Raw genomic sequence first — 26,164 nt, forward strand, 5'->3', positions numbered from 1 at the left:
CTGCCCAGATCATTAACTCGGTGGACAGACAGTGAGTTGATAAAAGTCAATGGATAGCGATATGCACATGTACAGATAGCGGCAGTATCGTGTACAGAAGTGTAAAAGAGCATTCCATTGACGGATCTGTCATGTATACTCAGGTGATTCATGTTAAAAGGTTTCCGATGTGATTATAACCGCACGACGGTAATTAACAAATCCTGAACGCGAAACTCCATTTCCGAAGTCGTAAGAGAACTCAATGTTCCGCGGTCCATAGTGTCAAGAGTGTGCTGACAATACCGAATTTCAGGCATTACCTCTCAATACGTACAACGCAGTGGTCCACTACCTTCACATAACGACCGATAGGAGCGGAGTTTGTGTAGACTGGTCAGTGATAATAAATAAGCAACAACGCGTGAAATAACCCCAGAGTTCAATGTGGGACATTTGATGAACATATCCGTTAGGACAGTACGGCGAAATTTGGCGTTAATGGAGAATGACAGCAGATGACCGACGAGAGTGCCTTTGCTAACAGCACGACTTCACCAGTAGCGCCTCTCCTGGGTTCGTGACCATTTCGGTTGGACCCTGGACGACTGACAAACGGTGGCCTGGTCAGATAAGTCCCGATTTCAGTTGGTAAAAGCTGATGGTAGGGTTCGAGCGTGGCGCAGATCCCACGAAGCCACTTGCCCTAAGTGTCAACAGTGGTTTGTGGAAGCTGGCTCCATAAGCGACCTGGCTCCTCTAGCCCACCGGAACCGACCATTGACTGTTTGGCTACCTAGAGAATATCTGCAGACATTCATGGTCTTCATGATCCCAACCAACTATGAAATTTTTATGGATGACATCCATGTCATCAGGCCCCATTAATTCGCGATTCATTTGAAGAAGATTCTCGACAATTCGAGCGAATAATTTGGCCGACCTGATCGTCCGAAATGAATCCCATCGAATATTTGTGAGACATAACCGAGAGGTCAGATCGCACACGAAATTCTGCACCGACAATGCTTTGACAGTTAGGACTCAATATTCCTGCAGCATGACTCAGTATTCCTGCAGGGGAGCTCGTGGTCGTGCGGTAGCGTTCTCCCTTCCCACGCCCGGGTTCCCAGGTTCGATTCCCGGCGGGGTCAGGGGTTTTCTCTGCCTCGTGATGGCTGGGTGTTGTGTGCTGTCCTTAGGTTAGTTAGGATTAAGTAGTTCTAAGTTCTAGGGGACTGACGACCATAGATGTTAAGTCCCATAGTGCTCAGAGCCATTGGAACCATTTTTTCCTGCAGGGGACTTCAGTCGACTTGTTCAATGTCGAGTTGCTGTGTACACCAGGCAAAAGGAGATCATATACTATATTAGGAGGTATCCTATGCGTTTTGTCACTCAGTCTAAATCACGAATCAAATTCAATATGCGTAAAATACTCGTCATAACAAAGGTTATTCTCCTCGCATTACACACATAGACGTTATTAATTTAGAACCAAACAGCCAGCATCCCACCACGAGATGTTCCTTTGTTCCGACTTTCTTGGAGCTTTCTTGATGTTGCACGAATACTGGTGGTCGCCGCCTGAATCCACGCACTGTAGGGATGGGTGGCAAGCGAGTCCAATAATAGGACTTACTGTTCATGTAACTTACGTGAATGTAGCCGGGTGACGTCGTCGACAACCACTTATATTTCGACAGGAGCATACACTGTCTTTTTCAAGGCAAAACTGCAGCAAGTAAGCGCGGTGCAAGAGACTTCAAAGCCTAGGTTTACAGTGCAGTTCCGGAAAGATAACTCTCTCTCTCCCTCTCTCCCTCTCTCTCTCTCTCTCTCTCTCTCTCTCTCTCTCTCTCACACACACACACACACACACACACACACACTGTAAACACTAACGCCATCACATAATCAAAGCCGGCCGGTGTGGCCGTGCGGTTAAAGGCGCTTCAGTCTGGAACCGCGTGACCGCTCCGGTCGCAGGTTCGAATCCTGCCTCGGGCATGGATGTGTGTGATGTCCTTAGGTTAGTTAGGTTTAAGTAGTTCTAAGTTCTAGGGGACTTATGACCACAGATGTTGAGTCCCATAGTGCTCAGAGCCATTTGAACCATTTGAACATAATCAAAGATGAGTGACGTCAGAAGTTATCGATAGTGAATATTAATAACTAATGAGTGAGGTAACGTTAACTCTGTCCCTCTGTTTTTTTTTTTTTTTTACAAGGGTGAGAGCAGGATTCCATGCATAATTTAAACAAACAATTCCATCGCTGTTTGTAGGGCCACTAACCAATTAATTTCAACTGCTTTCTTAACAACGGTATTCCAAGAATTGGAAGAGCTTGCCAGAATTCCCGTACGTCAAGACAACGTTCCGCAATTTCGGATTTGCTCGGCTGTTGCAAGCGTGTATGAGAGGCTTATGCTCAGTACATCTGTCTTCCACGTTACCGATAATCGGGCCACTGTACGACAAACCACGAGTGCAAGGAATAGAATAAACCCCCACGGAAACCAAGGTCGTCTTTTACGGAAATTAAAAGGCTTCTAATCCATGATGGTGATCGAAACACACATTTCCCATCATATTTCCCCAAAATACAACTAATGCTGTTGTAAATGCCAAAAAGGCAAAAAATCGCCGTAGATCTTTGTGCCAAATTCGGTATTGCTATCACACTCCCGGTACACGGTTTTTCGACACATCAATGTACATCTGTCTTTCGATGCAACCGTTCTGACGAAAGGTGGCTTTTAGATGTGATAACTCAGCTGACAAACTCTCAAGGACCGAGATTATGTATGCCCTATCTATCAACGTAAGAAGTACCGCTTCACACTTAGCCAGATGGTGACAACTATTAGCCTCTAGATACAAGTCAGTATCAATTGGCTTCCTATAAACGCCCTGTCCCAATCTTCCTCTTAACTAACACATCAAGGCAGGGAAGGCAGTCATAATTTCCCACCTCCATCGTGAAACAAGTGTTCAAGTGGATTCAATTCAGGTGCTCTGAAAAGTAGTTCTAATTCTCACTGCCGTCAGACCAAACAACGAAAGTACCCTCTATGTATCTGTAAAAAGCTACCGACTCAAAGGCACGTCCCTCGAAGTCTTTCATGAACAAGTTGGCCAGAATACGTGACAAAGGGCTTCCCATTGCAACTGCATCTGTATGCTCGTAGTATGAAGAGTAAATGAAAGCCAACACGTGTCGAAATAGGTTCGTTAAATCAGCAACAAACCCAGTCTCAATCAACCGCAATGAATCAGAGAGAGGAACCGCCAATGAAAATAGACACTGCATAGAAACTTACGTGAATAACAGACTCACTGAATCATTTTGTCCAATCGATATACGAAATCCGCCGAGTTATTAACGTGATGCTCACACTGACCTGCTAGAGGACTTAGCTGAGTTGGACGGTGTTTTGCTACACGACACGTCGGACCACCACTGTCACTCACATAGAAAGAAGGATCCTTTATTGTGTGATTATATGATAGCGGAACAAACACTGGTAGCAGTTACTTCTGTAAAATATCTAGGAGTTTGCGTGCGGAACGATTTGAAGTGGAATGATCACAAAAATTAATTGTTGGTAAGGCGGGTACCAGGTTCATTGGGAGAGTCCTTAGAAAATGTAGTCCATCATCAAAGGAGGTGGCTTACAAAACACTCGTTCGACCTATACTTGAGTATTGTTCATCAGTGTGGGATCCGTACCAGATCGGGTTGACGGAGGAGATAGAGAAGATCCAAAGAAGAGCGGCGCGTTTCGTCACAGGGTTATTTGGTAACCGTGATAGCGTTACGGAGATGTTTAGCAAACTCAAGTGGCACACTCTGCAAGAGAGGCGCTCTGCATCGCGGTGTAGCTTGTTCGCCAGGTTTCGAGAGGGTGCGTTTCTGGATGAGGTATCGAATATATTGCTTCCCCCTACTTATGCCTCCCGAGGAGATCACGAAAGTAAAATTAGAGAGATTCGAGCGCGCACGGAGGCTTTCAGACAGTCGTTCTTCCCGCGAACCATACGCGACTGGAACAGGAAAGGGAGGTAATGACAGTGGCACGTAAAGTGCCCTCCGCCACACACGGTTGGGTGGCTTGTGGAGTATAAATGTAGATGTAGATGAATCGGCCTTATGGACCTTGGGAAAGCCTTATAACCTGAAAGTAACAGCACAGAAACTGTTAAGACGGTTGATAGTCTCCTGCGACAAGAAACTTTTCTTAGGGGTGCTGCTAATCTTTCCCTCAACACTTCTAGTCAGATCAGCACCGATCCTGCAATACGCTGGATCAAGAGCAGACATTGCATCTTTTGAACGTAGTTCTGGTTTTCAAGAACAGCTGTAGAATTGTTCCTGTCCGCACGTAAAATAACAATACCCAGATCGTTTCTAAGTGAACCTAAAGCAGACTTTTGAGCTTCCGTTATATACTGAAGAGCCAAAGAAACTGGTACACTTGCTTAATGTCGTGTAGGGCCCCCGCGAGCACGCAGAAGTGCCGAAACACGACGTGACACGGACTCGACTTATATCTGAAGTAGTGCTGGAGGGAACTGACACCATAAATCATGGAGGGCTGTTCAAAAATCCTTAAGAGTACGAGGGCGCGGCGATCTCTTCTGAATAGCACGTTGCAAGACATCCCAGATATGCTTAATAATGTTCATGTCTGGAGAGCTTGGTGACCAGCGGAAGTTTTTAAATTCAGAAGAGCGTTCCTGGAGCCACAATAGCAATTCTGGAAATGTGCGGTGTTGCATTGTCCTGCTGGAATTGCCCAAATCCGTCGAAATGCACAATGGAGATTAATGGATGCAAGTGATCAGACAAGATGGTTATGTATATGTCATCTGCCAGAGTCATATACGGACATATCAGGGGTCCCATATCACTCAAACTCCACGTCCCACACCATTACAGAGCCTCCACCAGCTTGAACAGACCCCTGCTGATGTTCAGGGTCCATGGATTCGTGAGGTTCTCTCCATACCCGCACTCGTCCATCCGCTCGATATTATTTGAAACGAGACTCGTCCGACCAGACTACATGTTTACAGTCATCAACAGTCCAATGTCGGCGTTGACGGGCCATGGCGAGGAGTAAAGCTTTGTGTCCTGCAGTCATCAAGAGTACAGGAATGGGCCTTCGGCTCCGAAAGCCCATATCGATGATGTTTCGTTGAATGGTTCACACGGTGACACTTTTTGATGGCCTAGCGTTGTAATCTGCAGCAGTTTGCTGAAGGGTTGCATTTCTGTCAAGTTGAACGAGTCTCTTCAGTCGCCGTTGATACCGTTCTTTCAGGATCTTTTTCCGGCTGGAGCGATGTCGGAGATATGATGTGTTACCGGATTCCTGATAATCACGGTTCACTCGTGAAATGGTCGTACGGGAAAATCCCCGCTTCATCGCTACTCGGAGAAGCTATCTCCCATTGCTCGTGCGCCGACTATAACGCCACGTTCAGACTCACTTAATCTTGATAACCCGTCCTGTAGCAGCAGCAAGCGATCTAACAACAGCACCAGACACTTGTTTTCCTATATAGACATTGCCGACCGCAGCGCCGTATTTTGCTTGTTTATATCGCTGTATCTGAATACGCGTGCCTATGCCAGTTTCTCTGTAATCCGGCTGCATTCCCGTAAGTTGTATATGCTGGTAGAAACTCACGTCTCACATGTGATGTATTGCTCTGCGGAATCAGTTAGAAACGTTTATTGGATGACCTGCATCAATCCTCCGTTCTGCTACATTATCAAGTCAATCTAAAAAGGATGGCCTCCCACGCTTTGATTCTCGAGACAGAGTTAAAGTTCTCACTACTCCACTGTCAATATCAAAGGCATGTACCAAGACAACAAAGTTCTGAAAGATTCCGAGATCCGGCCAGTGGACTGGTACACGTACACGGCTTCCAGGTCTCACACCACTTCAAATATACGCCTATAATCTCCACATAAAAAACAGAAATACAATTGGATGTCAGTAAAGACAAAGTTCCTAATGTGTCAATTCTTTAAATGTCCACGCAAACTAATGGAATTTATTTGAATTAAACCTCACCAAGTCTGCGTCGTTCAGTGAGAGACCACCATGTGGTTAGCTACTGGCTTCGCTATCTGATGTAAGGACACTGCCTAGCGGGCAAGTGCTCGGTCATATAACGGCAACATCCGTCTAAAAAACGGAAAGAACCCTAGCATAAATCCATGCAGACACACAGGTACGCACATTAATTTCTTGTAGACTTTCCGAACTGTAAAAATGAGTTGGTTGATCACTCAGGATCATCAGCCAGTGATATCAGAAACACATTTCGGAACACTACCTCAGCCCCAGACGGGACGCGACTTCAACACCACACGAGAGCTGCCAGCCCATCACCGATCTCGTGAAGGAAAACTGTTTTATGGCATTATTTTAATATGCAGACCTTTCGTCCTTCGGGACAGAGTGTACTTCCATGGCCATTTCCTTTCAACATTCATAATTGTTGCTACCTGCCAACACTCTCAGAAGCTTCTTCTGTAAAACGTGGTAGGAAATATCAGTCATCCTGTGAAAGTCACTCGCTTTTGAAAACAGCATGGTCATTCCAGACCACCAGTTGCTCACATGGATGAAACAAATACCGCCCAATTACCTCCAGGCTGAAGAAGAGCCTCTGTCCTCTGAAATCTTAAATCTGGCGCTGGCGTTCACAGTAATGACCGGCAACAGCCGACGACGTGAGCTGGAAACCATACGTTACAGCTACGGCACACATTCTGTGGAATAACACACAAGCAATGTAAATACCAGAGGAAAAATGCGCCTATCGAAGTACGAAATAGGCGGGTATGCTCCTGTTTGAAAGACTGCGAAGTGGGGTACCAGCTGCCTCATTCTATCTTCCTCAGCACCTTTAAAAAATTTTCCAAAAATTTTGTTATGTGAACATATTCGCACCCTTTTTGATATTCAAGCCACCTTTCACTCAGGCTACTGTAACTACAAATTACTCACACTCATCAGACCATTGCTGTAAGTCGCTTATTCCCATTCACTACCACTTGCCCATTCTCAATCACTCGTTCATCCCAATTCATTATCACTATTTCTTTGTGTCTTTCTGTCCCCGTCGCCTGTCTCATAGCCACAGTATCAATCGTTCTCTGCTGCTACTACTGTCCCCTCTCACTGTCAGTCTCCCTCTTCCTCTCTCTTACTGCTACTATCTCATTCGTTCCTCTCCACTGCTGCTGTCTCTTCTCACAGTCACTATCTCTTCCTTCGTCATTGTCATTATCATACACTCGGTCTCTCAGTATCATTGGCTCTCACTCACTTCGATTTTCTCCTTCTGTTTAATCCTTCCTCATTACCACTGACTCCTTCACTCTTTTCCTAGCACTGTTCAGCCACTGTCAACTGTTCCATTACCATTGTGTCCCTCTCATTCTCTGTCACTGCCATCGTTTCCTTCCCTCTTCCTATACTACAATCACTGTTTACTTCCAGTATTTTTTACTTTCCCGTTACTTTCCAGCTGCCACTGATTCCTTCTGCCTAGGCATAAAAATCGAACATATGCTCGCATGAAAACGTTTTTAAAGGTGTTGAGGAAGGTACACTACGGCAGCTGGTACCGTACTTTTCAGCCACAGTCTTTTAAACAAGACCATATTCTCTTTTTTCTGCTACTATAGATGCATTTTCCTGTTGATTCCCTTCTTTTCCCTGCTACAGCATACACCACACAAAAAGGAAGATGGAATCGAGTTTTAAATGTCCGGAGGCCAAAAACCGCATTTAAAGCAAAATTACATCAGTTTCTAATTGTTGTGATACTGGCGCAAGGCATCTTAAGTATCCTATCCACACTTTTCTGAAACAAACTGAAATCGAGAAACAGTATGTCCCACAACAGATCTGAGTGTCTCGGGAATCACGTTCAGAATGGGTTGCGCAGTGCGTGTCTTCAGTTCAGATACGTTCGTAATTTGAGCACTGGACACAACATCTTTCAGATAATTCCACAGCCAAAAGTCACACGGATTAAAATCAGGTGATCTGGACGGCCAGGCTGTGGGGAAATGACGGCTGATAATTCTAGCATTCCGAAATGCCTCTTCAGCAGCCGTTTCACTGACTGTGCAATGTGTGGAGGAGCACCATATTACATAAAAACAATCCTACCCACACCTCCATGATGCTGAAGGGTTCGAATGACGTTGGCGCGCAAAAGATCTCATAGTGTTTACCTGTGACGGTGCAAGTGACAGGAGTCGCGGGGTTCAACTCCTCGAAAAAATACGGCCCAACGTTAAATGTCTTCGCCAACTAGCACCACACAGTTCAAAAAATGGTTCAAATGGCTCTAAGCACTATGGGAAATATCATCTGAGGTCATCAGTCCCCTAGAACTTAGAACTACTTAAACCTAACTAAAGCAAGGACATCACACACATCCATGCCCGAGGCAGGATTCGAACATGCAACCGTAGCAGTCGCGCGGCTCCGGACTGTAGCGCCTAGAACCGCTCGGCCACAGCGGCCGGCGCACCACACAGTCACCGTGCAGAGTAAAGTGGTACTGGTTGATGTGAGTGCGAATATTCCGTTGCCCATGTTCTGCAATTCTGCGCATTGACATGTCCTTGGAGATGGAAGTGGGCTTCGTCTGTCCATAGAATGTTTCCTGGCCATTCTTGTCCACTTCCAAGCGAGAAAGAAATTCCAGAGCAAACGTTTGTCTTTCTGGTTGGTCAGCAGGAAGCAGCTCGTGGACATTGGTGAGTTTGTGTGGATAGTAATGCAGGATATGCTCGCAGCCATATCCAAAGATCGGTCAGTTTACCATGCACTTCATGTTCCCACATCACTGCTCGACTACTCCTGCAATGGTATGGCCACATATTGACAAACGTTAGATCAACTACTTCCTCCGTCTGCCACATCCCTCTTCAAAAGAAACTGTATTTTAGAATTCTGTAATCATTTCTCGAGACCCTTAGCTGACATAGGACCAATTATTATTTTCCATATGCTTGAGTGTCTGGAACTTCTGCAAGGCTACCAGCGCACAGTAATCGTTTTTGTAGAAGAGCTGTACCAGCAGCGCGCCATCTTTCATGGAGACACTCATGCTAAGCGCCTCGGACCCAAGCTGACGAACAGCCGTGTGTCGTGCGCCTGTTGGTGCGCATATACTTGTAAGTAGGCTGTCTAAGTTTTTATGTTGGTAACGCCACGTAGCGCTCTATATGAAAATCACTGACTGTGCTGTGTGAAGGCTGTGGTTGGTTTGCATTGTTGGAGTATATGCTATTGTAGTGTTGGGCAGTTGGTTGTTAACAGCGCGTGGCGTTGCGCAGTTGGATGTGAGCTGCCAGCAGTGGTGGATGTGGGGAGAGAGATGGCGGAATTTTGAGAGCAGATGATCTGGACGTGTGTCCATAGAGACAGTAAATCTGTAAGACTGGATGTCATGAACTGCTACATATATTATGACTTTTGAACACTATTAAGGTAAATACATTGTTTGTTCTCTATCAAAATCTTTCATTTGATAACTCTGCCTATCAATAGGTAGTGCCTTCAGCAGTTTCAATCTTTTATTTAGATGGCAGTAGTGGCGCTCGCTGTATTGCAGTAGTTCGAGTGACGAAGATTTTTGTGAGGTAAGTGATTTGTGAAAGGTATAGTTTAATGTTCGTCAGGGCCAAAGGGATTATTGAAAGTCAGATTGTGTTGCGCTAAAAATATTGTGTGTCAGTTTAAGCACAGTCATTTATAATTTTTCTAAGGGGACGTTTCATATGTCGACCCTTAGGTGAGGATACCTCACTGGCATCTTCCGATTTTTTCTTGTAGTTTGTGTAATTAGTGTAGCTATTGTTTATTGCTAGCGCGTAATTATAGAAAGAATTTCCTTTGCAGTTGTAATTTTTCATTGTTATACAGTAAAACAGTTGTGGCATGCATGTAGATTTGCACCAAATATTTCGCAGCAGTGCTTGCAATGAACTAGATATTATTTTCAGTGCTGTGTTAAGGTGTTTTCTTATTTTGCCCTTCAAATTGTGCTTTTCTGTGTTGTCGCGTGAAATATTGTGACAATAATGGCGTGTGAAAAACGTATTACTAGGTTCCAAAGAAAACTGAGAAATGATAGTGAAGACGAAAGCAGTGTGTCACCGCCACCGTGTAATGAATTAACACATGTTCATACTAGTAATTTGGTAATTGTGCATAGGGAAATGGAGCAGGCTGAAAATAATGGTGTGGACAGTGAAACAATTAGTGAACAGGGAAGCATTATCGATCGATCGGTCGGCAACAGCTCGCCTCAGGAATCCGAAATGACAGGACACAATCTCGCAAATACTGTAGATTCAGGTTTTGGGTCCTCACCGTTTTCTCAAATAAGTCAAGACACATTTTCAGCTAGTCAAAATGTGAATGTTGCCGGTGCAAATTCACTGCCGAAAAGCATTGAGGAACATGTTTCAGACACCAGTGCATTGTTATTACAAATAATACAACAAATGGGACAAAAGCTTCAAAAGTTAGACACAATGGAACAAACTCTTCAAAAGTTAGACACGATGGAACAAAATCAGAGACAAACACACAACAGCTTCAAACGTTAGACACCAGACTTTAACAAACACGTGAAGATTTAACTACTGAGTTACATAAAATCGAATCGAAATGTCAAAAACTCTGTAATGATCTAAAAACACAAATTTGTGAGCATTTTCAACCCATTTTTTCGCGGCATGAAAATGCATTACAGAATCACGAAGCAGCCATCAAAGAACTGCAAACTATTGTTCATGAAAATCACGAGACCTTGCGGGCTAAAATTGACTCAGTTGCAACTACCGATTCGGTTACACAACTTGCAAAAACTCAGGAAAACTTAAAGGACACAGTAGATACTCTGAAAATTGGTTCAGAAAGACATATGGAGGAAATTAGTTCATTATCAGAGAAAGTAGTCGAACTTTCGGATCAGCTAAATAATTTATCTACGAAGGTAGATGATACTCTGAATGGCACAAGACCGGTAGTCTTTAATGGCACTGAAGAGTATGAACAAATTAGAAAATTCAAACAAAATCAGAATCAAATCAATACACAGTACAAAAGAGAAATCCGGGAAGTACAAGATCAGTTAGCACAAGTAATACAAGAATTACATATTTCAGAGCACACTCGCGCTCCAATACAGGAAGAAGGACATCGAAATACGGAACAGCCACAAAATAATAACACAGGGCACTTCGGAAATTATGAAAGAAATTGGCAAGGTACACCGAATTTTGAGATGGAGACGACGTAACAATGACCGACATGCGACTCGCAGACATGATGATTTTGACTATAAGCTGTTTATTACTACACGTAAGTTCAAAACATTCAAGAATTCTGGCAACGACATTCATCCACAAGCGTGGCTTCATCAATGCTCTCATTATTTTCCTTCCAACTGGTCATTAGAGCACAGATTAGAATTTATGTGTGGCTATTTAAAGAATGAACCAGCTGTAAGAATGCGATCGGTCATTCACGATTGTCACAGTGAAGGAGAATTTTATCATGCCTTCCTCTCAGCATATTCGTCTGAAGCTACAGAAGACCGAGTAAAACATAGTATCATAATGATGAAACATTTGGAACAATCTGAATTTTCCAGTCTTGTGAAATATTTTGAAGACATGTTGCACAAGAATCAGTACCTGTCAAACCGATATAGCCCCTCAGAACTCATCCGCATTTGCTTAATCAAATTGCCTGAACATTTACGACATATTATTTTGGCAGGGCGTTGCAAAGACGACATTGAAGCTTTTCAGCGACTATTACAAGAATTGGAAATTGACACTGACAATCGCGGGACGCGAAAACAGGAACACAACAATTACGGGTCACATCTGTCACAATTCCGCGATGAAAGAAATAATAACTGGACACGACAAGGCTATTCCTACAACGTAAATCGTGACCAAAAAAGACACCACCCATATGACAACCGTTGGCAGAGTAGTAATAATTACAGGGAAAGATCACCTCTCCGCGGTAATGATTATCACAGAGACAATCAGAGAAACAGACAATATGGGAACCAAAATAATTATTATCAAGGGAGACAGAAGAACTTCAGGCGCAACGGTCCACCCTGCAGTTACGACTCCGGGAGAAATTCTCCACCACATGACCGACAAACAATAAACTATGTAAACTACCGACATAAGGACAAACCTGAATTTCATCAGAACTTGCGACATTCAAACAGGGCAGGGCCTTCACGTCAAGGTGAATTTGTAGACGTTAGGTCTCCTAATCCTAATAACGACACGCGCCAACAAAGAGACAGACAATGACTCGCACCGCAGGCAGCCACGTGCGCCGGCTGGCTCAGCGAAAAATAACATAGACGCTAACCTATAGAAAATTTTAGCATTCCTTACCGACGTATACAACATGATAATTGCGTTGAAGTTGAAATTCTGCGTACTAGGAAGAGTAAAGGTTTACACCACATTTCACACGTAAAACCGTTTATAGAAAGATAATCTGCTTTTTAACTTTGTCTTTGCCATAAAACTTTTCACTTCACATTACTAGTATGCTTTGTCAGACTTAGAAACTGTGAACATGCAACATTGTTTGAAGTTAAATATCCAGTCAAGAACCGACAGAACTTATTTAAATAGAAATTACGAATGCATTGTTATAGTGAACAGACGACATGGTGTTGTTATTTGTACACTCTTGCTTGTTAGTTTCACGATTACGTAACGACTATAAGGCTTACATACTTAGAACATATATTGCTAATGAGATTTTAATGCAACATTTTAGGTAACTTGAAAAGACATTCTTTATTTGAAGTACTTTCTGTGAGATTAAAGATGACTTACTATTTGGTTTCTTTGACAGCTACACGATTATATCACGACGCTACTAATGTGTGACACAATTACATTGTTGCTTTTGTGCTGTATCTGCTTTATATCTGCGCAGTTTTTCTGAATTCTTCTGGAAAGTAAAACAAGTTTTAGTAGTAACTTTTGTGGTATAGATACAATGAGACAGCCTTTTTCGTAGCACAACAATACGTTACAGTACAGTACTTTCTTGATCACGGTAATGTACGTAATAACTACGATATCTATACGCATAGCACTTCCCTTTAGTTTATTACGAGGTAAGTACATTGACTTCTGCAGAACTTTGCTTGCAGAGGACGATAACTACGACACTTCGACAGAATTATCTTACAAGACGCACAGTTTAGCGCTACAGTACACGTATTTGAGTGATTAATTGTGTGCTTAAAACATTTATTTTTAAAGATTTTTGAATTACAAAGATACAGAGGCTTTCCGTGATATATTTCATTCCATTGCTGTAGTCTGTAACACCTGAGGGTATAATTACATAAATGCTTATACATACACGCTTACTTTGTGTACCATGTGTGTGGCAAACACAAGGAGCCATAGCTAATATTGTATTTGCTTATACAACTTTACACATCGGTACCATATATCTGTAAGACAGAATTACACAGCTATCTGATCATTTAACTGAGTGAGACAAACATTTTTTTTACTACGCCAGTGACAGATGTTTACGTAATTACACAGCTGGGTAACTTCACACTTACGAAATTGTATTTTGTCTGTACTGTGTGAACTCTTCATATTTTTCGGAACCATTGTGATACTATGAGAGCTTTGAATGATGTATTTGGTATGGGATCATGATTTTTAAAGTACGTTTGAGGTAGATGACACTATTGAAATGAGCAGAGAATTCTTTTTAGGTTTTGAAATTATTGCAGAAAACTACGACGATTTTGAGATTTGACTGAGGTGTTATGATGTTATTTTTACGACGACGATGTGTATTATGCTGTTGAGGTATGTTTATAACCAATAAGCTGATGCTATACGAGGAATCTGATTATACTACATATTTATAATGATGAAATATTGAAGAATGTCGACGAATATGTATAATAAGGTAAGGAATAATGAGTAGTGGCTAGGGACGCTGATTTGTGAAAAAAGGCCGGCCGCGGTGGTCTAGCGGTTTTTGGCGCTCAGTCCGGATCCACGCGACTGCTACGGTCGCAGGTTCGAATCCTGCCTCGGGCATGGATGTGTGTGATGTCCTTAGGTTAGCTAGGTTTAAGTAGTTCTAAGTTCTAGGGGACTGATGACCACAGATGTTAAGTCCCATAGTGCTCAGAGCCATTTGTGAAAAAGGTTGTTGGAAACCAAGAATCGAGTTATGAAATGTTTAGTAAATGCGTGAATGTACTACAATGCCGACGAAAATTTTTTGGACACTGTTCTATTTATAGGATTTTGTTTCTACACATTTGTAACGCAAATTCTCGACCTATGAAATATTTTTTATATGAGACTGTTCCTGTAGTGCAAACTGCTGTCGTAAATACTTCGGTATGAAAGCCAAGTGACCTTGACGTAATGCACTGTGAGCGGCCAGCTGTGCCAGCCGCCTGGAGAAAAAGCGATTAAGTGGAGAAAAAGAGGCCATTAACCTTGCTATTGACATTCCTTTGTAGAAAGCATCCCAAATATGACACACTATTACTTGGAAAGATATGATTATACTGTGGAGCACGTACTTTGTGCTACTTGGTGGTACGGTTATGAGTTGATGGGAAATATTCTTACATCTGCACACCTGATTATGACAGGTGTCTTTCCATGAGACTTGAGAGAATTTCTACTGACTTATGAAATGCCATATGGCTATTGAATGATGTTTTTAAGCTTTGCTTTACATAGTTGCTTATTTCATTTGATATCTGGTTTCCAGCTGTGTTGCAGCATTAGTTATATAAAATGAAATTAAATGCATTTGCTAATGTCAACACTTTCTGTCAACAGATCTATTAAATAATAATTTTATGATCCACATTCTTCGAAAAGGGAGCACTTAGAAAGGAAAGAACAACAAGAAGGGACTAATAACAATAACTGCATGCATAAGTTTCTTTTCAAGCACTTGGTAATTTTTTGTACAATAAGTTTTTGTGGTGCACCACTTTAATTACATAGACATTAAGATGTGAATGTACATTTCCCTTATCTGCATTGTTGTCGTTAGTGTCCTGTTTTTTTCTGCTTGTGGGTTTGTCATGTTTAGATGTAAGTTATTGCATTTGCTGCTGCTGTTTGCCAGGCATAGCGCTACTGAATTTCACTTTGTGTTGCTCTGTTAAGCCAGTTTTACTACTGATTTATTTTTCTTGTTGCTGCTCATTGCCTCATATTAGCTGTAACGTTGCGTTTGCTTTGCTAATTTAAATATGCTGCTGCTTGCTTTGCCGATTTGCATTTTTTGTCATTGTTGTTTGTGTTAATTGTTTTGTACTGCTGCATTGCCTCGTTCCTTAGTATATGTATCTGAGCTCAGTAGATTTAAGTTAGCTTAAGATGGGGTAGGCTATATAAGAAAACGAGTTGTGATGAATTGGAAGAAATGCGTTGAGAAGCTATAAGAAAATGGTTTGGCCAAAAAAAGTAGTGTACAGTGGAGAAAAACTATTTTTGAAAGAGGATGTGAACAGAACACAGAAAGCATGCTTGGGTAGGATTTTTTTTGGTGGAAACAGATGTTGAAATAAGAGGAAAGATCTATGGAATGAAGTTTTGGGTTGGACTGCAGTACCAAATGTCACACTGAAAACAAACCCTGTCCTGTACTTTTGTGTTATTACGCTATGTGAATTTGTGTTTTTCCTGTCTTTATGTGTTTAGCTAATAAGATTTATGTTGTAGAATTTTTCTAATACTAAGCTACATTCACAATGATGAGGAATACTGTTATCCTCAAATATAATTTGCATTAATAATATGTTATTTACTTTGTAAAGATGTTTAGACTTTATTTATTCTGTTTTGTTTTAATGCTCATGTGTGAAGTTGATGTTTCAAAAGTTATTCTGATCTTTTATGTATGTACTTACGTCATAATTCTTGTAACACTGATGTACATGTTTATTTCTATTCTTTTGTAAAGCCTGTTTTACTACAAATGTTATCTGTATTGTTATGATCTTTAGTGATGTATTTTGTACCTTTGTTATTGTATTCTTATGTTATAAAATTGTAATTGACACCAGTTCATCAAATTAAGTAACTTGTAAGTTACATTTCACTGCACATGTTTCTGTTGGTAATAGTATATTGACAATATGTGAGAAGTAGGGACTGATAGTGTTTGCACGTATGTTAATAATTCAGCAAGGGACTGGTTAACAGCATTGCTGGTTCTAAGGACAATTCCAAAAACTTTGTGAGTGCACAAGTGGTGGTTTATTGACTTGCGATATTGTCCGCAAGACTCTTCGATGGTGATTGTGCACCTGGACAGTCGCAACAGATGGCTGCTGGCTGTCTCTACAAGGATTACAGCGGGTCTGAATCTTTGATGGCTCACCAATACCGTTATTTCTACAAGGACTGCAGTGGTTCTGCACCTCTGGTGGCCCACCAATACCATAATCTCTACGAGGACTACAGTAGGTCTGCTCTGTAATGACCTACCTACCAATATTCTTCAAAACTTCGACTGACTCTGCTGTGGGTTTGCTCTATTGTGGCCCATTACCTGTCTGAATGTCGAGAGTCAGAACTGTCTTTCCGTTGGAAGGACAACACTACTTCTTCAAGACTGCATGAAAATCCACTACTTTCGTGTGCATTTTCTTTTAATGCTTAGACTTTGTGCATAGAATTGTAATTAATACTGTGATGAATGATCAGGACTGTCTTTATGGACTGTGAGAAAATTTTAGCTTTTGACCAACATTGTATCAATAAGTGTGTGCGTTGGATACCTTTGTTATTGTAATTATGAAAATCTGTATTGGCCACTGCCCAAAACAATTTGTAAAATTTTTTTGTGGGGAGCATGGGGGCTATGTAAGTAGGCTGTTTAGGTTTTTATGTTGGGAACGCCACGTAGCGCTCTATATGAAAATCCCTGACTGTGCTGTGTGAAGGCTGTGGTTGGTTTGCATTGTTGGAGTATATGCTATTGTAGTGTTGGGCAGTTGGCTGTTAACAGCGCGTAGCGTTGCGTAGTTGGATGTGAGCCGCCAGCAGTGGTGGATGTGGGGAGAGAGATGGCGGAATTTTGAGAGCGGATGATCTGGACGTGTGTCCATCAGAGACAGTAAATTTGTAAGACTGGATGTCATGAACTGCTATATATATCATGACTTTTGAACACTATTAAGGTAAATACATTGTTTGTTCTCTATCAAAATATTTCATTTGATAACTGTACCTATCAGTAGTTAGTGCCTTCAGTAGTTTCAATCATTTATTTAGCTGGCAATAGTGGTGCTCGCTGTATTTCAGTAGTTCGAGTAACGAAGATTTTTGTGAGGTAAGTGATTTGTGAAAGGTATAGTTTAATGTTAGTCAGGGCCATAGGGATTATTGAAAGTCAGATTGCGTTGCGCTAAAAATATTGTGTCATTTTAAGCACAGTCATTTATAATTTTTCCAAGGGGACGTTTCATACTGACACTTATGACGCCATCTATTGGCAAAATTTTGGTTAAATTTTTTTGTGACATTTGCCCTGCTTAAATAATGTACTTTTCAAATTTGATGTCATTTTGAGCAGTTTTTCTCTTTCTACAGAGTTTGGAAACGGAATTTTAATTATGGACACCCTGTATATAGAGCCAGTATCATATAGTTCGTAAAACGTATACAAAGGAAGGACAAAAGTGACAGAAGTATAAAATCAAAAAATGCCACTGAGAAAATGAATTAAAGGTAAGCAATGCAAGACATCTAATCGTAACTGATACATCAATTGTAAAATTACTATGTTGTTTTACTATCATGTCTGTTGTTCGCCGTCATTTATCAGCTTTTTCACTTGTGCTCGCATGGTGTATGGAACAGTGGGTAGATTTATACCCCAACATGTATTTGGTTTCACACAGCTGAAAACATGTTCCAGCATGTCACTGTGCGTTGTTGAGTGGGTTCCATTTCCTACTTAAGCAGCACCGAATTTTCGTTTGTAAACTTTGATTAATAGATATCGTAACCACTGTGCATTTTGTTTCAAAATGCGTGGCAATCACCATGTGTGGAAACTGCAATAGCAATAAATATACTTTAACAGCATAAATCGGTATGACAAAATTCAAAAATTTCACTGACCTTGTGGATCCAGTCCTCATCAGATTTCAACATTCTCAGTCCGCTGTCTTGTTTCCACATCTATGACGCTACACACCACAACATCTACATCACGGGTGACAGCCGAAGCTCTTTTCGGTAGGTTCAGTTCACCCATTTCCTCCGAAATTTCAATATAAAACCTAGCGGGTGGGCCATCAGGTTTTGTGGTCTTTCCTTTAGCGAGTGATTTGAGCTGCTTTTCAATTTCGCGTTCATTTATATTACTATCTGTCATTTATTGTGACATGGTGGATCCTTGCCACCACATACTGTTCTCTACGATACTAACGAGCCTAGCACAACGTCTGCAGTAGGTTAGAAACCCTGCCCGAGTGTCTCCAGATCCTTCTGCCAGAGCTAAACATTAGCTGCTGATTAAACAGGTAGTTTCAGTTAAGGCGACACATTGCTCACATTCCACGCTACATTTTTCCCCTTTGCATCTTTTTCATAATACGTTCACCATCAGAAATCCTGTGCTCAAAAAACTGAGTGAGGAAAATTTCATTGTAGTCTGATGCTATCAGTAACTAGCATACAGTACGGATTTCAACTCCCGTAAATCCAGCATTCAGCTACTCAGTTGGATAAATGCCTATTTCACATATCATTTACTGAATTTTTACCAATATAATGTGTACAGATCAGTTTAGATGCTAGCCATACCTAATACACTTTTGTGAATTTTTATTTCCCGCGGCCGGTGTCAGTCCCATTAAAACCCTTCTGGGTGTATTGCCCCGTCATCTTGTAAAACACTTGAAAGACTAAAATAAAGGGCATTTAGACCAAGTTTCAGCGGTCTACGTCAGGGGAATACATCCACAAGAATTTTAATGAGGTAATTTGTTTCTTTAATGGCGCTATGCTTGGGCATTTATCGATTACGAAATAGCACAATGAATTAAATGTTAATGAGCAGGTCAATCTTTTTCTTTTTCTTGTGCCTTTTTCCCGCATCGGCGCAGGACCGACATGGTTATTTACGGATTTGGCGTGACAATTTAAGGGGTGGCCGGATGCTTTTCCTGTCCAACAGGTTACTCCCCCCCCCCCTCGTCCTCCGCCCTCTTCCGCATGGAACGTATATGTACTAAGTGTTGTGTTTTATACGTTTGCTGATGTGTTACCAGCTTAAAATAAAAAATACAAATGTAAGACGGAAGGAGATATCCGTCTCTCTCTCCCTCTCTCTCTCTCTCTCTCTCTCTCTCTCTCTCTCTCTCTCTCTCTCTCTCTCTCTCCCCCTCCATCTTCAGGTTACGTGACCACACTGAAATATGCCTACTTTTTCAGCTTTTTAGTGTGCACGAACGTCAGTGTGACTACCTCTCATTTCATACTGATTGCAAACAAAAGGTCTTTGTGGTGTCACCGCCAGACACTACACTTGCTAGGTGGTAGCCTTCAAATCGGCCGCGGTCCGTTAGCATACGTCGGACCCGCGTGTCGCCACTATCGGTGATTGCAGACCGAGCGCCGCCACACGGCAGATCTAGTCTAGAGAGACTCCCTAGCACTCGCCCTAGTTGTACAGCCGACTTTGCTAGCGATGGTTCACTGCCTGCATACACTCTCATTTGCAGAGACGACAGTTTAGCATAGCCTTCAGCTACGTCATTTGCTACGACATAGCAAGGCGCCATATTCAGTTACTATAAGTACTATCTTCGAGAACGTCTTCTGAACAGATAATATTGTGACTCATGTACCGTCAAGAGCGACGATCATCATTAATGGATTAAAGTTAAGTATCAAACTAATTATGTCCTCTTTCTGAATTCTCATTCCTTGTCATGTTCGAGACCTCACGTCAGTATAGTTGTTCCCTCCTCACGCCAGCCTGCGTGAGCTAAAACGCGTGCATTTCGGCCTCCATTCGTAACACGGTGTTGGCTCTTCTGCTAACACGAAAGTCTTACTTACCAAGTATCGGAGCTGTGGCTATCCATCAAACCACATGATTCACCAACTCCGTCTCTGTTGGTGCTGCCCACTTTTGCAACGAGCTACCCTCCACTCTGCGCACAATATACATAGATGTGTAACGAGGCTGAGAAAAGGAATTTGCAAATCATTTGGTTTGAAGGAGGAGCACAGCCTCGAGACAAGATAAGTAAGAACTTTTGTTGCAATCATTATGAGATGAGAGGTAGTGGTCCTGAGGTGAGGGCATAACAAGGAACCAAAGAAGTAGATATGTTTCAAGGTGTTTGAATGATATTTCCACCATTTGACTGTTCAAACTTTTTTTATTTTGTGTTACTGTCATGAATTCGGCCTTAACCCATTATAAAGTACAACAACGTTGAGTATAATTAGACTTTAAGTGAGGTCATCGTCAATATCTATTGAACTGTGTATGTCAGAGTGTAGATGAGTACAAAATCACCGAAATTTGTGTAATTATCTACCCGCTGGGATACCCAGTGCAACATATCTCGACGATGGCTTCACTTAACAAAGTCTAACTACCAACCCTGCTTACTTGATAAAGGCTGAAATCATAATAGTAATATAAAATAAAGAAATTCGTACAGCCAAATGGTGGAAATATCATTCAGACGTTGTTACATGACTCTGGCCCTAAAATACGAAAAAAAAAAACATCGCAAGGTAGTCACGCAACTTGTCTGTCCAAAAGTATCGTAACTGGTCGTACGAAGCTCTGTGGTTGTTAAATAGACAGACAGAATGCATTCCTCGTTGGTGATAAACGTCTCTTAACGTGTTGAATTGCATGGCAGTTATAGGCAAGCAGTGGTGCAGGTTACGCACATCACTCGTACCACCACCTCAGTGCAGGGGCGCACCTACCTGCAGACAGTAATCGACGCTGTCCGCTACGAGGGCCTCCAGGCGCTCCCTGCGAGGCCCCGCCTTCACCATGCCCAGGTTGCGCAGCGTGCTCGCCACGAACTTGCGCTGGTCGCGCCACAGCGCTCCCTCGGCGCAGATGATGCCTGCAACCGCCAGCCGGCCCGTGTAACAACCACAAGCAACGAAATACCGCTACAAAATAAACAAATAGCACCAGCAATTACGAAGGCTTTTTTTTCTCAACTTACGATCGGTCGCGAAATAGAAACCACAGTGAAAATCAAGAAAACGTTTATTTGCAACATTTAGCTGCACTTTCGAGCTTCCTCTCTGCATAGCTAGCGTTCCGAATTAATTTATCGCAGCGTATTTCGAGCTTTCTAATACCCTCGTCACAGAAGGCAGACGCCTGTAATATCCGCCAATTCGCGAAGTTGATCTGCACCTCATGGTCTGTGCAAAAATACTGTCATCATAACCAGCGGTACATGTGAGCGAAGAGATGAAAATCAGATGGAGCTGTATGGTCGGTGATCAAACACTTCCTACCGGAAACGCTGCTGGAATGTCTTTATTGCCCCTGCAGTATGCGGCAGATAAATGACATGAAGAAGGAGACGCATGACAGTTATGTTATACGGGCTGCATGAAATCAGGCGAAACCTGTCAGCAGGACTTCACTGTTTCTATGCATATTTACACTCTCACTGTGTACTCAGAATTGAAAAGTGCAATGTGACACAATAGGCACACATACTAGAAATACTACACAATACATCACCAGATTTTTCTGTGGTAAAAAATACACAACCGATCGATGGTTGAAAACAAACTAGCTCTCGTATCATTCTCTTTCAGGTATACCTTTACACCATTATCTACTAACACATACATCTACATCTTTATTGCGCTAGCCAGCTATGCGTTTTGCACAGTGTAGATTATACTCTTATCCAGAACGATTTGCGCTCATGCGGGGGATGCCAGATCAATCATTACATCCAGCCCATACAAAGGAGAATATTATGAGTAAACACAACAAAATTCATGCCACAGATTACAAAAGATATTGCAGGAAATCATGTAGATAATGTCGTCTGTGCAGCCAGATTACGAACGTATTATCTCCATATCGAAGAAATCATGCGAACTTTCGACTGCCAACTCCTGGGTTTCTTCCTCAAACGCCTCCATAAATATGGTGGCTACCACTAGTGTTAGAGGGTAGCCCATCACAGGTCCTTCTGTTTGTTGACAGCAGTTTTGGTCAAATGGGAGGTAGGTTCCCATAAGGATGATTTCAAACAGGTTCATTAGCGCAGGCTCCAATTTTTCTCTGACAAGACCGATGCAGAGTCTCTCAGAGGGACCCTTGTAAAGGAAGACACCACATCGAAGCTCTCCATGAACTCTTCTGGCCCAATCTGAAGCTCTGCGGCTGCTGGATAAAATCCGCAGAATTCCGTATGTGGTGTTTGCGGTTGCCCACTAAGTGGCAGAGCATTGCTGTCAGGTGTTTTATTGCTTTATATGTTGGTACACCTATGTTGCTGATGATTGGGCAGAGTGGCATTATTTCCTTGTGTACTTTAGGTATTCCGTAAAGTCTAGGTGGCCCATGGACAGAAGCTCCGCACCGTCTTATTACCTCGGAATGTGTGTTGCACTGTCTACATAACGGCAGGATAGGATCAATTATTCAAAAACAGTCTTAATCGCATTTATTATTATTATACCGCCAACCGGTTTCAACCCCACGTAGGGGTCATCTTCTGGGTGTTTACACCATTGGGCGACTGCTGGTGGTGTCACAACGGCTGGAAACTAGTTTAGGATAGTTTCATGTCGTTATGTAGACAGGAGTGACACCACCAGCAGTCGACCAATGATGTAAACGCCCAGAAGATGACCCCTACGTCGGGTTGAAACCGGTTGGCGGTATAATAGTAGTAAATGCGAGTAAGACTGTTTTTGAATAATTGATTAATCATACTTCATCTCCACAACCATGTTGTCCAAAAAACAATGGCTTGTGGTCATCACGTAGTCCGTGACTAGCCGTGTGAAGTCGAGATGTGACGTCTTCCAGCCGGCTTCTAGCGGATGCTCTAGATCACACTGTGGGGCGGCGGCCTGTGTTACTGCATCCGCTATGTCTGCCAGCTTCGCCTCATGCCCAACGAGCATGGTTCGATACATCTCCGGCAAGCGAGACCCAGCCATATAGGCCACAGGAGTGCGTCCAAGGCACCCGAACCGGCCAAGGAGCGGAGGTGTCGCAGGAATTATGACGTGTTCTAGTTTCCTCCGTATATGGTGGCTGTCTTAAAGTGTTGCGTATTACAGATGCAAACCCGCCGAATGAGCTCGATGTTTTATTTTTCTGGGGCTGCTGGGCTTGTGATAAGATCGCTAACCACACTGGCGGAGAGGCTATCCAATGCATGTGCGTATCTGGCGGAGTCTTGTGTTTCTTTAGCGGTGACGAAACGAATTTTGATACGCGTGGACCACACAGACGGACAGTTCGTCCGAACGGCTATAGCATTAAATGCCAGGAGTTTAATTTGCGCTGCTGGAGCAGTCCCAGGGGTGTAGCGGCAGGTAACAATACTAGTGACTACAGGCAGAGCCGGCCGCGGTGGTCTCGCGGTTCTAGGCGCTACAGTATGGAACCGCGCGACCGCTACGGTCGCAGGTTCGAATCCTGCCTCGGGCATGAATGTGTGTGATGTCCTTAGGTTAGTTAGGTTTAAGTAGTTCTAAGTTATAGGGGACTGATGACCACAGATGTTAAGTCCCATAGTGCTCAGAGCCATTTGAACCATTTTGAACTACAGGCAGAGTCAAGCCCTGTGTGCAGACGGGGTTTCAGTTCTTCCAGACATGTCTGAGAGAACAGACACCACTTTGATCCTGCAGCCACTATGAATCAAGACACAAAGGAATTAATGATATTAACTGCTGGTGTGCATTGATTCAGATCAATGCGGTAAGTTGAAAAATTGTTGTAGACTGGGATTCGAACCCGGGTCTCCTACTTACTAGGTTGATGCCAGACAGTTGCACCATCTGGACACAGTGGTCATCACACTGCACGGACTACCCTATCACGCCTCCTGTCAGACCGAATAGCTCAATTTGTCCACTCACTACTGACGTAGTGCCCCTTGCCCATTATGGCCATTGTGTCCAGGTGGCGCAGTGGTCAGCGCACCTGTCTAGTAAGCAGGAGAGACAGGTTCTAATCCTGGTCTGCCACAAATTTCCAACTTTCCCTATTGATTTAAATCAATGCCCACTGGCAGCTAATGTCATTAATTCCTTTGTGTCTTCATTCATAGTGGCTGCAGGATCGAAATAGTGTCTGTTCTTTCGTACATGCCTGGAAGAACAAACACCACATACATAATTAAGGTGAGGACGACCAATGAACACTTCAATGCGGATGTATACCGCGCTAGAACTCACACAGGAATGGGCGAAATGCAGCTGGTAATGAGGGAAATAGGCAAGTGGCACTACATCAGTAGTGTGTGGGAAAGTTGAGAATTTAGATCTGACGGGGGGCGTGCTGGGGTAGTCCGTACAGTTGCAATGACAAGTTGTCTGGATGGTGCAGTAGTCACTGCAGGAGATCCGGTCCCGAATACCAGTGCAGCACATATTTTCAACTAAAAAGACTAATCTTCCTTTTCTTCAGTTTCAACATTTTTATGGTATAGGACCAGCAATCTTTTTTAATATTTGATGAAGCAAATCTGTCATGCTATAACAAAGTTGCAAATTTCACTTTTTTTCCTTTACTCGATGACTGGTTTCGGGCCGGGACCTAATTTCAAATCTTTGTGGCAGATAGTCAAAACGTGCTGTAACTGTTCATTTGCACTTCATAATACGTATTTATTTTTGACACGGTTTTTATATTTTTCGAAGTACAATTTGGTCTATCTGTCACGATGATTTGAAAATGGGTCCCGGCCCGAGACTAGTCATCGAGTAAATAGAAAAAATGAAATTTGCAACTTAAGCTGGTTTTTCGCTGTACTGATTAACAGAAGTTGCTGACCTACAATCATTCTAACATGCTGGAAGTCTGTAAATCTGCCACAGTTGCATGTAGTACGTTTGGCGAATTCATTCTGAAGCCTGACCTACTAAGGCTGCACTGAGAATGCCTGATTTTAATAACAAACATGAACACTGCAATATATAATTTACAGAATTATCGCAAATGACTGTCACAATCAACATGTGGCTACTTAGCAAGTCAGACTCAAGATTCTGACTTGCTAAGTAGGCACATGTTGGTTGTGACAGTCATCTGCGATAACTCTGTAAAGCATGTATTGCCGTTTTGAAGTTTGTTATTAAAATCAGGCACTTTCAGTGCAGCCTTAGTAGGTCAGGCATGAGAAAGAATCAGTTGGCTCCGAACTATTCGCCAGACACATGAACCGTAACTATGACAAATCTGTTAATAAACAGGTCATGAAACCTTTCTTTTCCTATTTTGCTTGTTATCCTTCTGCTTTGCCTCCCCCTTATTCACCACCAATGTCAGATCGTCATTTCGTTTTTCCTCTCTATCGTCCAACTTTATTTCTTTCAGTCTTTCATTTATACAAAAGTAAGTGAGATCATGTTAGATCAAATCATTTGTTGTGAACAAAAGAGATTTAAGCGACATCAGATGGGGTACTATGAAAATAGTGCCATTGTGGTACAGTATATCATATTGACAGAATTATAACTCCACCTAAAACAAAGCTACGTGATTCAATTTGATTTATTTGCCAATTATTTGTGTTGCCTTATTCATTTTCGTTCTTGACTCTTTAGGTGCGTAAAATGAGGTTTGATTCTGAAGTATTTATGTCGCCACAACGTCTATTACCGATGCGTTTTACTAAGTCACGTATGACAACAATGTATTTTGACAATCTTTAAAATGCAGTACGCTCAAGTCCTCTTGGTCTGCCTCCTATCTACCTCTCTCCTCCAGACTTGGGAATAATGTTGTTTGTAAAAGATGACACTTAGCGTTTCACTTTTCATTTGCACGAATGAATTTATCGGTTTCCCTGGCGAGCACTAC

At 42.4% G+C, this 26,164-nt stretch overlaps 1 protein-coding gene across 1 annotated transcript in view; it reads right to left on the reverse strand.

Annotated features, from left to right (window-relative positions):
* The window catches only part of LOC126458389 (cytochrome P450 306a1), a 374,739-nt gene that overhangs the window by 88,368 nt on the left and 260,207 nt on the right, over window positions 1-26,164 (reverse strand). Inside the window, exon 3 of the mRNA XM_050095385.1 lies at window positions 21,064-21,209. Coding sequence (XP_049951342.1) covers window positions 21,064-21,209 — 146 coding nt within the window. The remainder of the gene's footprint in view (window positions 1-21,063; window positions 21,210-26,164) is intronic.

This window comes from Schistocerca serialis, chromosome 1 (assembly GCF_023864345.2).
Source record: "Schistocerca serialis cubense isolate TAMUIC-IGC-003099 chromosome 1, iqSchSeri2.2, whole genome shotgun sequence".
Taxonomy (NCBI): domain Eukaryota; kingdom Metazoa; phylum Arthropoda; class Insecta; order Orthoptera; family Acrididae; genus Schistocerca; species Schistocerca serialis.